This window comes from Loxodonta africana, chromosome 5, assembly GCF_030014295.1.
Source record: "Loxodonta africana isolate mLoxAfr1 chromosome 5, mLoxAfr1.hap2, whole genome shotgun sequence".
NCBI classification, from domain to species: Eukaryota; Metazoa; Chordata; class Mammalia; order Proboscidea; family Elephantidae; genus Loxodonta; species Loxodonta africana.
In genome coordinates this window covers 159,741,276-159,754,854 of record NC_087346.1, presented here as the reverse complement: position 1 = coordinate 159,754,854, position 13,579 = coordinate 159,741,276, and the positions used below count along the sequence as shown (strand labels likewise).

Genomic DNA, 13,579 nt, shown 5'->3' with positions numbered 1-13,579 from the left:
GGCGGAGGCCCGCGCCCAGGAAAGGCCAGGGCGGCTGAGGCAGGGGCCCAGTGCATCCATTGTCGGGGTGTGGGACAAGAGTCCAGTCTGGGGAAAGGCGGCTTTGAAGGGCGCGTAGCTCACACCCCCTTCCCACGAGCCTCTCAGGGCACCCTCTCCCCATCACGCCGAGGGCACTGACAGCGCGAGGATCGCCACAGTGGGCCTGGAAAACCGGGTATCTGCCCAGAGGAGGCTCCGCGGAGCTGTCCGGGCCTCGGGACGCCGGGAACTGACGCTAGGGGCTGGGCCAGGGAAATGATTCCGGGTCAGAGAGCCCGCAGCTGGGGCAGACAGACAGACTGATCATCCGCCTGGCGGGAGACCTTTGCGGCGCCTTCTGGGCCGTCTGGCGCCGCGGAGGAGTGCGCCCCGGACTAGGGCCCCAGGCTCAGAGTGCGGCCTCATCCCGCTCTTCTCCGCCGGGCAGAAGCGGGAAGGAGCCAGGTTTTCGAGGGGCTAGGTCCCTGCCACCCGAGCAATCCTTTCAAGTCCCAGTGATCCCTCCCTTAGGATCCAGACACCCTCCGAATAAAGCGTCCCTTCCCCACGCACGAGTGTCCCTGCCCTCACCCCCGGACAGGCCGACTTGAGATGGCTGAAGGCGGTGGGGTGGCAGCTCCAGTGAATATGACAGCTGACACAAGCTTTCGTTGAGATCTCAAGGATGCTGGCCCTGAGCTGGGCGCATTGCTCTCACCACCCGGAATCACCCAGACCACTGGAAACTAACACCCGATGCTGAGGCCAGGGTGGGGATAGAGCAGGGCTCCTGAGGCCTGAGGGCAGCGCTCCAAGCCCTGCCTTGCTGGGAGTGCCAGCCTTTTGTTTCGTTTTCCCCTAAAGAAAAATTCCATGTGGTGAGACACGGCTCCCAAGCCCAGGTGAAGGAAATGGCAGTGACATGGCGGAGCCACATATTTGGTGGCTCTCTGTACCAAATGCTAGTGACCCATGGTTCCACCTTCACCTGCCTTGTGGCTTGTCATACCTGTCCCCAGACCTGCCAGCTCACCAGACCTTCTCCAGCCACAGCCACTGCACCTGGGCTGCTGCCTGCCGACCAGCTCCTGGCCCAGCTCCCTGCTCCACTGTTGTGGGGATTGGAGCAACCAGTAGGGAGGGATGGTGCTCTCACTCCCCAAGCTGAGGGGCCACCAGCTCCAGTGAACACAAAGTATCAGAAAGTGTCCAGAAAATGTCCCTTTTTATTCCATACACAATACGTAGAGTCTCTAAAAAAAAAAAAAAAAAAGTCTTTGCTGGCCAGGGAGAGGCCACATCTGGGAGAAGTATGCAGCCAACTTGTCCCAGTCCCAGCGGCAGACTCTGTGCCCCTTTTTCCTGGCAGGGGCTGGCTCTCACCGTGGCAGAAAGAGGTGGTTGTGAGCCTAACACCGGACCCTCCGCCAGGCTAGCTGCCCAGGTCCTGCAGTCCCAGGAGAGGGATGTTTTGTGTTGGAGAGGGCAGCTAGGGAGGGTCTCCTCGCAGGCAGCGGGTTGACTGCAAGTGTGGTTTGTCTGCTGTAGGCCGAGCTTGGCCCAGGCTGCAGTTCCAGGCGGCTAGCCAAATTTGCTCCTCGGCTTCTCTATGCGAGTGCCTGGCGCTGGGGACTCTGGATATCTGTCTCTGGGATGCACCCCTCCCTGCGGGGATCCAGCCTTGCACTGTTCAGGGTGCCAGGGATGCAGGCGTCCCCCTTACATTCTGATCGCGCTCCTGGCAGGCCTTGGCCCTTAGGAGCGGCAGGCCGTTAGGAGGGCTGCAACCGGGCAGTGACGCCCCTGGCACGTTCGCAGAGGTCCGCGCTGCCCTGGGGATCCGCGGGGTGCTCACACCAGGCCGGGCATCTGCGCCCGCAGGAAGGGCACGGAGGCTGCGGCCGGGAAGGCGGCCAGCGGGTAAGCGAGAGCCCCGGAGAAACCCAGCAGCGGCGGGGGCGGCGCGGGCGCAGCAGGCGCTAGCGGGAAAGGCAGCGCGGCCGGCGGCCCGGCAGCCGCGGGCGGAGGGCGCTCGTGGTAGAGCACAGGCACGCGGACCAAGCGCTGTGCGCCCGGCGGGGACAGGCTGGCCGCCTCCAGCTCGGCCGCCAGCTGCCGCTTCCACTTGTTGCGACGGTTCTGGAACCAAATCTTCACCTGCGTCTCGGTGAGCTGCAGCGAGGCGGCCAAGCCCGCGCGCTCAGCGCTGCTCAGGTAGCGCTTCAGGTCGAAGGTGGACTCGAGCTGGAAGACCTGGCTGCGTGAGAACACCGTGCGCGTCTTCTTCTTGCGGCCGCCTCCGCCGCCAACGCCGCGCGCTTCCGCGGCCGGAGCCTCGGCCAGCTCTGCCGCAGCCTCCTCCGTGCCGTTCGCCGGCCCTCGCGCCACCAGCTCCGCCACCTCCCGCTGCACCGCTCCCGGTCCGGGGCCCCGCTGCCAGGCGCCCTCCACGCGGCCCATCTCTTCGCCTGTCTCCGGTGAGTCTCGGTCGCTGGCTGCAGGGGAAAGAGTGGCACATGGGTTGGTTTCTGGGGGCCGATCCCCGGCCCCAAACAGTGAGGCCAGTCTCCCCACATGGAGTTACCCACAGCCAGGAGCCTAAAAAGATCCTGCACACAGGGCCTTGGACATTGAGCACCCTCCAGGGCAGCCCATGCCGGAATGGAAAAAGGCACAGGGGCATAAGGGCTGGGACATGAGGGCCAGTGAGCCACCCCAACAAGACTCCTCCAACAGGCACACCCAAACCTACACTCACACCCAGAGGCCAGGAAAGTAAACCGAAGGAACAGAGAGGAGAGAAGAGAAAAGGAAGGCACGGAAAAGAAACTAAAGACACAAAGACAAAATGAAGGGCGATCTCTCCGGCCCTCTCCACCCCCAGCTGCCCACCAGACTGTCAGAAAAACACAAAATATGCTCAGGAACACTGGACAAGACCAAGGGGTTCTTCTGAAGAGATGCATTCGCTTGGACCCAACCACACAAACACTCCCGGCCCACAGCCTCCCACCAGGCCTCCCAGAAAACAAAAAAAACAAACCCACTGCTGTCTGGTAGATTCCCACTCATAGCGCTCCCTCAGGGCAGAGTAGAACTGGCCCATAGGGTTTGCAAGGAGCACCTGGTGCATTCGAACTGCCACCCTTTGGGTTAGCAGCCGTAGCTCTTAACCACTATGCCACCAGGGTTTCCACCAGGCCCCCAGACTCAAGAATCAAGATGTGTGACCCTCCTGCGCTCTCAGAAGCAGATCCTGACACCACGTGCACAGAGGCACCCCAAGGAAGAAGACAAACAGATGCAAATATCCCCCACAGAGAATTCAGCCCAGGTGACACTGGTCCACCTCACCCCCCATATACTCCTGTACCCCTAACCCCGATGCCCACAGAGGCAGGTCCACTCAACCCACAATCATGCTTGCAGGGAACAGAGGGAACACGGTGCCCACAGAAACCCTTACAGCCGCCCTACACCTCCACACATCCAGACCCATGGCTCTGCGGGGAGGTTTGGGGGTACAGATGCCTACAGAGAGCCCTGAGCCCGTGCTCCAACCACTAAGCTCTGCCTGATCTTTGGCAGAGGCCCCCAGGGTCTGATAACAGACCCACTGAGTTAAAGCCCCTGGGTACAGGAGTCTGCCCAGATTCTAGGCCCTACCCGGGGTCCTGATGCAGCTGGACCAGGGTGCCCTCTGCCTGGGCCTGGACTGCTCGTAGAAAGGGCAGGCCCTGGCTGATGAGGTGGGAGGTCGAGGTGGCATTCACCCCAGCCCCAGAAGGAGGCTGTGGACTCAGGCAGAGGTGCACCCACGGTGTAGCGTGTCCACGCAATGTGTGTGCAAGCGCCAGCCGATTTGTGTGCAGTTGCTCATGCCTTCGCGTGTGTCCAGATGGGCCCTCCCTGTGACTGCAGTGGGATCACACGCTAGGCTGATCTGGGGAGCCCCTGAGCCAACCACACCCCAAGTCCCCAAAACTCACAGAGGCCTGCACGTGGCCACAAGGCACTAAGCCTGTTCCTCCTGCTCTGGTGGGAAGCTGCAGGAACCCGCATTCCACAAAACAAAAAAGAGGGAGCTCTGTGGGCAGGCGCTGCCTCTGGGGCTGCGGGTGGGGTGGGCCCCAGGATCAAGGGGCAAACACACTGTGGCCTGAGAGCCCATTTTCAGAAATCCTCCAGGAGGACCAAAATTTACTTGCTCAATTTCAGGGGAACTGCGGCGCCCGCTGCTCAAGTTTACGTGAACGGCTGGGAGTCGGACTTTCTGGGTGTGGGTGCTGAGTCCATGCTGAGATGAGAGTCCTTTTGTAAGGGGGGGTCACTCCCACACCAGGTGGGGGCTCTCCAAGTGGTGAGAGGGCGCCATGGACCACCTGCCCCTGGGCACACCAACGTGCACAAGGAGGATCCCGGCATCACTGACTTCAAAGAGTGGGGCGGGGGGGAGAGTGCATGGAAATAGCTTTCCTGGGGTCTATCCCTTCCTCCCAGGGGTCTCCCCGCACAGGACAAATCCCTGAAGGAGGGAGGTGGTGACCCTGGGGAGGGGAAGGGAACTCAGGTGTGGGAAGGCCAAGCGAAAGGGGTGCTCAGGCCCTGGTGCCCAGATGCCCCCAACCACCCGCCTCTGAACACTCAGCAGGGAACAAAGGCAGGGGGAGGGGCAGAGAAAGAGGAGAAAGGTGGGCCTGGGGGCTTTCCAACTGGCTCCCTTCCGGCCTGGCACTGCCAGCGGGGCCTGAGAGTACCAGGAGGGGGGCACAGGCCCTGCCCTGGGCTCTGCCTGCATCAGGCACAGAGGCAGTGGGATTTCAGGGCTCAGCTGTGTGTAATAAAGCCCCCCCCCATGACGCCTGGACCCCAATGGCTCCCCTCCTCTCAGTGCACCCTCGTCTTACTTTCCTGTTTTGTTCCCTCTTTTCTCCTTTCCCTCTTCATCTTTCCTGGCTTCCATCATGGGGGTGAACTTGTCTTTTTCACCTTTCTCCTTGCCCCCTCCATCTTTCTCTTCTTCCCCACTCCCCTCTCTCCCTCCATCCCTCCACCTCCCCCCTCACCATGTCTGTCTATGCCCCATCTCTCCGTTCTTTACTCGGTCTCCTATCTCCAGGCCCCTCTTCGCGGGCTCTGCCTCTCTCGGCTGGCTCTGCCAGCCGGTGCGAAAAGCTTCGACCTTCGGAAACTTTTCCCGGTTGTCGGCCTGTCCCAGAGAGTGTGCCTTTGAGCCCAGCCCAGCCAAGGGCTCCGTGGGGCCCTACAGGACCCAGACCCCGCTGCGCAGAAGGCGTCACCCAGCAAGCGCTCGGGCAGGACCCAGGCCCACCGCGCGGCCCACCCCCAGCGCCCACACTCACTGTCAGGGCTGAGGCCGCCTCCATAGCCGCTGTTCGCCCGCGGGAACCAGCGCTGCGCGCCGCCGCCCCCAAGGGCAAAGGGCGGCCCCGGGCCCGGCGGCGGCCGGGGCCCGAGGCCCAACGCCCCCGGGCTGAGCAGCGCCGGAGCCCGCGCCTCCCCGCCTGGCCCGGCGCGCAGCTGTCTCCGCCTCTGCAGCCGCCGCCGCCGCCGCGCCTGCTCGGCGTCTTCGTCCTCCGGGTCGTCGTCGTCGCCCTCCTCGTCCTCGCGGCCGCCGCCGCCCCGGGCCGCGCGCCCGGCGCCCTTGGCCTCGGCAGCCAGCAGGTTCTCGATGAGGAAGGAGGAGGCGCGGGCCGGCGTGGCGCGCCCGGGCTCAGTCAGCTCGTCCGGCATCGCGCCGCCGGCCTGCCTGGGCCCTTCGCGCGCGCGGCTCAGGCTCGGGCCCCGGGCCCCGTGCGCCCCGGGCGCGGCGGCCCCGACCCCGCTGCTCGCGGCGGCCGGCCTGGAGCGCTTCGAGCGTTGGCGTCGGGCCCCGCGGGCAGGCGGCGGGCTGCGCTGGCCGAGCGGTGCCGCCGACAGCCCCCCGGCACCCGCGCTCGCTCGCCTTCGCGTCGCCGCTCTGGTCGCCCGGGCGGCCCGCGAGGGCGGAGGGGGAGGCTGGGGAGGGGCCGGGGGCGGGGCCGGGCCGCCAGCACCGCCCGCGGACGCCGTGCGGGCCCGAGAGCCACCGCCGGGGACCGGCCGGCTGGGGTGCGGGCGGCGGCGGCCGAAGGCCGGGTCGGCGGGGCGGCCCCGCGTGACCAGGTCCCGGGGACGCACCACCCGCGCCGGGGGGCGGGGCCTCGCTGGCGCGGCCGCCCATTGGCTGCCAGGGCCCCGGAGGACCAGGCTGGCCAATCCCCGCGTGGCAAGAGCCGTAATTACTCGCCGCGGGCCCAGGGTCGGGCTTCGCGTGGGTCACCGCTGGGGTACGCGTGAGCGCTTAAGGGGCGCGAAGACCCCGGGGCTGACAAGAAACGGCCAGAGGCTCGGCCATTGTCGTTTTTTGTTTTTTTATAGACCCTGACTGTTATCTTAAAATCGGTAAATTACCAAAACTGGGCTGCAGAATTGTGGCACATTTTTAATATTTGCATTTCATGAAAAATGCTTTGGTTGCCAGATGCAGCGCGATAGAAGTCTTCGTTTCACAGGCTCAGCCTCAGTCGCGTAGAGATGCCAGCCACTGGCCCTTGAGGCGGCGGGCAGGACGTAGCGCGAGGTGAGAGCGGGGGTCCCCTTGCGCTCACACCGCCACCGCCCCTTCCCCAGGAGGCCCAGGCCTTAGGACGAAGTCGGGAGCTTCCAGTCCCGCCACTGCCCCGCCGGCGGTGGCCTTGAGGGCAGGCCCCACCCCGCTTTGCGCCTCCGTAGTCTCGCCCGTAGAGCGCTGGAGAGTCCCCTTCCTTTTCCGAGGCCGGGGGCACCGTGACAGACCCACCCCCGCACCCGCCCTCGGAGCTGTGGCCACTCAGGAGTAGACTTCTGATCGCGCCTCCAACCGGAGCCGGTGACGCCTCCCGGGTCGCAACCCAACCCGGACGCGCGGTTGGAGCGGGCTTCACCGGACGCGGGTTATTGCGGAGAGACAACTGCAGCGTCCCGATGCCAGCCGGGGTCCTTATCCAACAAGAGTGTCGCTGCGTTTCCCGAGGGCGGCTGCAGTCCCCAGGCATCTGCTCGGGAAAACGGGGCTCTGAGAGGACAGGCTGCCTCGCTGGTAAGTGGCTCCTGCAGGCCCGAAGCTCCGAAGTTCTGGGCCTCTGGCGCGCCGGCACCGAGCTCTGTAGGGGCGGCGCAGCCCCTGTCTGAGCGCAGAGGCGAAGGAACTGTGAGGCTTCAGATGCACTGCTGGGGAGCCGGCGTTTCCCCCGTGGCTGGCTTACAGCCCGGGCGCCCTTCTGCGCGGCTGCCAGGAAGGGCCTCTGGTGCCCAGTGGCTGTGCGGCCTCGGTGTCTCCGGGCCGGCTGGGCGTCATTTCCTCACCCGTCAGGGGTCACGTCCCTGCCTTTGAGGCTGGAACTCGAGTGGGAAGGGCAGAGCTCTAGAGTCAGACACCCGGCCAAGCCCTACCCTGCGCGCCACCGGCTGCACCACCTCAGGCAGGGAGGACTCCTAAGTAGCCCGTGATTTCTCATCTATGCGTGGAAACAGCCCCCACCTCCCAGGGCGTGGTGTCCCCTCTGCCCGGTGGAACATAGCAAGTGTTCAGTAGCAGCTAAGGAGCCCTTGTGGCACAGTGGTTAAGCTCTGAGCTGCTAACCCAAGGGCCGGTGGTTCAAACCCACCAGCTGCTCTGAGGCAAAACGATGTAGCAATCTGCTTCCATAATGGTGTACAGCCTTGGAAACCCTATGGGGCAGTTCTACTCTGGCCTATAGGGTCACTATGAGTTGGAATCAAGTCAACCACAACCACGAACAACACTCTTGTTTTGATTTTCATCAGTGGAACTTCCCCCCGGTGGAAAAAGAAGGCCATCCCACTGTGGCTGCTCCACACAGCTGGTTGGAGCCCCAGGGGCTCTCTGGAGACTCCAAAGCCAGACACCCACCCCAGCTCCTCTGGCCCTCACTATCAACTCCAGCCTCCACAGCCAGCAGACAGGCCCTTCCGCTCCCCATTCTGTAGATGAGGACACTGAGTCAAAGTGCAGCGAGCCCAGGTCTTAGGGAAGACCTGGGGTCTCCCAAGTCCTGCTCCCTGGGGGTGCCTGTGTCAAAAGTGCCTCTGCGGAGGGTCAAAGGAAGACATGACAAGATGGCCATGTCCATTTGGAGAAGTGTTGACCCTGGGTCCATGACTTCCAATCCGAGGACTCTTTTGATAGATGGGGAAACTGAGGTCAGAGAGGGGGACTTGATAAAAAGACAATGAATGTGGAGGACAGCTTTCAGAAATCCCCTCCTTTGGGGCCACTTCCAGTCTGGGTCTGGGTGTTCAGTCATCTGCTCTGGATAACAGTGTGCTTAATGCAGGTTGCCCTGAGGCCCATCTGTGCCCCCCCCCTTCCTCAGCAGGGTCCCTCCCCTTGAACCCCAAGCTGTGAGCTTGCCACTGTCATTCCCATTTCTTCTAGCACCTTCAGGGCGGGGCTTCTTTTCCTTGGAGCTCAGGCTCTAGTCCCCTCATTTCCCCAGCTGTGGAGACCTAAGCAAGGCTGCCCACCTCTCCCACCCTCATTTCCCTCCCCTGTTAATTGGATAAAATGGGAGTTCCCACCTGTGCAAGGCTGTGGAGAGCAGAAGCTGGGCGCGGCCAGGCCGGCAGGGCAGGGGGCGCAGGTGTTCACTGGGTGTCTTCCTACTGCTGGGGGTGGGGGGAGGGAGAAGGGAGCTTGCCTGACAGTGGCGCCTCATTGGCTGCGGTGCTTGGGCGGGAAATGGGGTGAGGAGGATGGACCCCAGCAGAGGAGAGTGGCCCTTCTTCCTTCCGGGAGGTGCCGCGGGGTACCTGGCAGAGGCGGACACGCCTGGGTGGCGGGTCCCAGCACCCGGGCAGCGGCGGCGTGGGAGAGCCTGCAGGTCTTCGTGGCTGAAACGCCGGGTCGGTTAAGAAGGCACGAAGTAGGCGCACTGGCACGCCTGGACGGTCGGTCCCCACGGCGCTGGCAACGACAGCGGCTTGAAACACCGGGTCGGTTAGGAAGGTGTGAAGTAGGCGCACAAGCGCAGGGCCAGGCCCCTGCTTGTGTGCTGGCGCTGGTCCCAGGGCGGAAGGCTGACCTGAATTGTGTGCGGAAAGTCGCTGCCTTGCCCGGCTTTGCTCTCGGATGGTGCCCGCGGGTCAGGCCCGAGCAGCCGGCTGTTTTGAAGCCAAGAACAGGCTCCTGTATGTTAGACTGCTCTCTCCATGAGTGACCCCCGCAGTGTTGCCGCCCTGAGCCGGGTTTCTGGCACTCCTGGGGCCCGGGTCCAAGAGTTCTGGTCGCCTTTGACCACTAGGCAGAATTCTGGCTCTGAGGGCCACCCCATCCAGAAAAGTGGAGCCTCTCAAAGTCTCTGCAAGGGGACCTCAGGCATCCCCAAGCCACATCCATCCTTCCTCCAAGCCAGTCGGCCACCAAGCCTGTCACTTATCTTTGTCCACGTCTCTCCTTCCTCATGCCATCCCCTCCCCACTCCGGGGCCAGCTGGGGACCTCTCTCCGGTCCTGTGGAGCCACCTTAGAAACCACAGCAAACCATCCTAAAAGAAGCCCAGAGACCTCTCAAACAGTCTGCGAGCTGTGCCTCGGCCCCTCTGTGTCCCCAGCGTCTGCTCCAGGGCTGGCAGACAGTCGCCCCACAGATGCTGGGTGAACGAGTACCGGGTTAGGATGTCAGGAGCACAGGACAGGGTCAGCACACTACAGCCATCACTGCCCACCTTGTTTCCTTTTTGTAAACGGCTTCCTTTGGAATAATTTCAGAGAATGTCCATTTTCAATTTAAATTTTATCATAGTTCTCCTCCATCATCCCTCATCCCAATCTCTTTAGTCCCTCCCCCACCCCACGCCAGCCTAGGTACCTGGTCTTGGTTATCACATTCACAAAACAGCATCATATATCTGTCCTTTGTCACCTTAAAATATATATTTGAGATCTATTCATACTGATGGGTCCATGGGTGGTACAAACTGAAAGGTTGGTGGTTTGGGTCCAGCCAGAGACGCCTTGGAAGAAAGCCTTAGTGATCTATTTCCAAAAAATCAGCCCTTCACAACCCTGTGGAGCACAGTTCGACTCTGACCCCATGAGGTTGCTATGAGTCAGGGTCAAATTGATGGCAGTTTTTTTTTTATCCATACTGATACATGTAGCTGTGTTTATTTTTCTTAACCACTGTGTAGTAGTCCAAGGAGCCCTGGTTGCAAAACAGTTAAGTTCTCAGCTACTAACCGAGAGGTCACAGTTTGAACTCACCAGCAGCTCCGTGGAAGAGAGGCCTGGCGATCGCGATCGGCTGCTTTAACAGCAAAGCCTAGGGAACCCTTCGGGCAGTTCCACCATCACACGCCGTTACTGTGAGTCAAAATCATGGCACCTAAGGACAACAAGGGAACCCTGGTGGCGTAGTGGTTAAGTGCTACGGCTGCTAACCAAAGGGTCGGCAGTTCGAATCTGCCAGGCGCTCCTTGGAAACTCTATGGGGCAGCTCTGCTCTATCCTATAGGGTTGCTATGAGTCGGAATCGACTGGACGGCACCGGGTTTTGGTGGGTTTAAGGACATCAGTGTAGCAACCCAACATTCTCACCTGCTGTTGTTCCAGCTATGACGGACGGACGGCTGCATCGCAAAGGACCCCAAGACTCAGTTGTGCGAAGCAGCCACTTACTGTTATGCTCATGGACACGGTGAAACTGCGTTTGGAGAAGACACGGTGGCAAAGGTTCAGCTCCACTCCCTGACATCTGGGATCCCAGGTGGAAGACTTGGAGGCTGGGGGCTGGGCTTATCTGGAGTCTCACTGGCTTGTTTATCTGGTGGGTGGTGCTGGTTGTCCGCTGAGGGACCCCTGGCTCGGGCCCCTCCTTGTAGCCTGGGCCTCCTCACAGCACAGGCTCCCAGGGAAAGCATCCAGAGAGAGAGTCAGGAGGGACCCAGCCTGGGAGTCACGTAGCATTGCTCTGCCACGCTTGGTTGACTGGAGCAGCCAGAGCCCCCACCGGTCCGAGCGGAGGAGATGCGGACCCATCATCTCCCAGCAGGAAGAAAGTTCAAGTCCTTTTGTCTGAAGATCATGCAGGATGGGAAATCCAGTTGTTGTCATTTATGCGACTTCAGGTGGTGCCACAAGGTACCTTACTCCTCTCCCGGCAGGTTTTCAGGTCGCTTCTAACTCTCCTCCATTGCAAGTAAAGCGGGAAGGAATGGACCCTCCTGTCTGTTGGGGAGCTTTATGGGCCTGTTGGGGAGCTTCCCTGGGGTGAAAGCCCAGGAATGGAGCTTCCAGGCTAAAGGGTGTGTACGCACTCAACTTCACACTTCAGAGCCGTCTCCAGAAAGGCTGCCTCAGTTTCCACTTCCTCGCATCTTCACCAGCACTCAGCTCTCTCTGGCTTTATATGGTGGACATGCTGACATGTGTAGAGGGCAATCTGCTGGTTTGAGGTGACGGTTCCCTGGTTGCGAGTGGGCTGAGAGAGCTGTGTGACCAAAGGCAGGAAGATAAGAAGGGCTGAGGGACAATGGGAAGGAGGGAGGAAGGATGGCTGGAGTCAGGCCATGAAGGCCCTCGCAAGCCAAGCTAAAGATTATGGTTCTTAATTTGGCAACCAGTAGGGAGCCATTAGAGGTTGTTGAGGTGAGGAAGCTATGTGATTAAAGCTGGGCCATACAAAGAGTATCCCGACCCGACAGCAAGGGATGGGGCACCCAGACTGAGAGACTGTATGGTGGCTCCACCATCCAGGGGGTTCCACTATCGGCAGATGGCTCTGGAGGGAGGAGGTGGCGTAAGGAAGGCCAAGTACGGGCCGAGAACATGTGTCATGTGGAGTGTCAGGGTCCAGCCCGATGGAGGGCAGTGGCCGAGCAGAGGGGCCATGTCTCGGGAGCTTACAACCAGGAGGTGCCAGGCCTGGGTATCCAGTGGGATGCTGAAGGTGACCCCAACTGTTGAACCTGGGGTGCTGGCTTTTCTCCCCTACTGTCCCTCAGAGCTCACAGGCCCGGCCTGGGCACAGGGGGCAGGGGCATCTGAGTACTTCCTCCTTGACTTGTCAAAGGTCACAGCCTTCATGCAATGTCCTTGCAGCTGTTGGGGACGTGACAGCAGGCAGCCTGGCTCCCATGCAGCTCCTGTCCACTGTGGTCCGAAGTAATCCCCCAGCTCAGCGGCCTCAGTGCCCTCAGCTGTAAAGTGGGAGGGTTGGAGTCAAGTAGAGATAGCAGCAGACACAAGCCTTTAGCAGATATTAAAATGTTTGCTTTGAAAAAGATCAAATGTCTAAAAATTATTTTGGCTGCCTTTTGGGGTCGAGCCACTTCCTTCCTGTGACACTCACTATTTAAACCTTGGAAGGAGGAGGCTCATTTTCCTAAGTGTTTAGTGGTGACCTCCTGGAGCGCCTTCCCTGGGGCCAAAAGCTGGCGGGAAGAGGGGGGAGAGAGAGGGAAGGGGGGAGGGGTTGGAGGAGGGGGAGGGAGGGAAGGAGGTAGAAGGGGGTGGCAGGAGAGGGTGAGGGCGGAGGAGGCGGGAGGTGGGGAAGGAGGGGCAGAAGTTGAGGGGGAGGGAGGAGGAGGTGGAAGGGGAAGGGAGATGATGGCAGGAGGAGCGAGAGGACCGACGTCCCCAGCAAAGCCGAGATTCCAACCCCTGGGGGCACCCGAGTCCGGCGGAGGAGCGGGGCCTGCGGGGCCGGCGGGCTCGGCTCAGCTGCTCGAGTCGTCCTGCCCGGGAAGCCTCTCCGCAAACCCGCGCGAGCGTTTGTGCGCCATCGCCACCTCCTCTCCCAGCCGCCGCCTGCCCCCGTGGGAGCGCCCGGGAAAGGTCGAGAGCCCCAAGTGTGAACCGGTTCGCCCCCACCGGGCAGGCAGGCCACGAAGGGGCAGCCTAAGCCCTCAGCCATCGGAGCGAGCCCCTCCGCAGACCCTGGCCCGCCCCAGCCTGTCCGAGGGCGCACTGCCGGGCCTACACTCCCACCAACCAACCCCTGACTGAGCTCAGCTCTCCGTGCTCGCCGGCTCCCCAGGCCTGGCCCAGGGCTGCCAGAGGACACCTGCTGCCCAGGTTCTACCATCAACCGGGCTTTATCACAGCCTGAACCTCTGTTCCTCTGTCCTGCCTGCCCTCCCATCGGTCAATCTCCCCAGCTGTACTCCCCCGCCTATTTCAGGGCGGGTAGGCCTCTGTCCATCTGCCGGAGGTCTTCTGGGGTGAGCCTCCACTATTGCAAAGTGGATTGTTGGGTTTTCTTGGAGACAGACCATCACCCCGGAAAACCGCGGGCTTGGAAGGTGAGAATTGGTGGATCCTGGGCCCAGCTCTGCCTCAGCCAGGTGGTGAACCCCAGGCCAGACATTACACATCTCCAGGCTCCTCCTTTTACCAGGTGGGTGTGAAGGCCGGGGGCAGGCCAGTGTGCACCCTGAGAGGCCCCTGGCCCAGGAAACCGCTCAGCCGATGGAAACTTGGTGACTATTTCTAGGAGTGAGATGCTAAATGCCTGCCC

The 13,579-nt window shown here is 61.7% G+C and overlaps 1 protein-coding gene across 1 annotated transcript; it reads right to left on the bottom strand.

Annotated features, from left to right (window-relative positions):
• Positions 1 to 1,872: 1,872 nt before the first annotated feature.
• Positions 1,873 to 5,775, bottom strand: HMX1 (H6 family homeobox 1). The gene is made up of 2 exons (XM_064286296.1): positions 5,385 to 5,775; positions 1,873 to 2,516 (listed from the first exon to the last, which is right to left on the bottom strand). Exons 1-2 carry the CDS (start codon positions 5,773 to 5,775, stop codon positions 1,873 to 1,875), a joined length of 1,035 nt encoding a protein of 344 aa, XP_064142366.1.
• Positions 5,776 to 13,579: the final 7,804 nt, after the last annotated feature.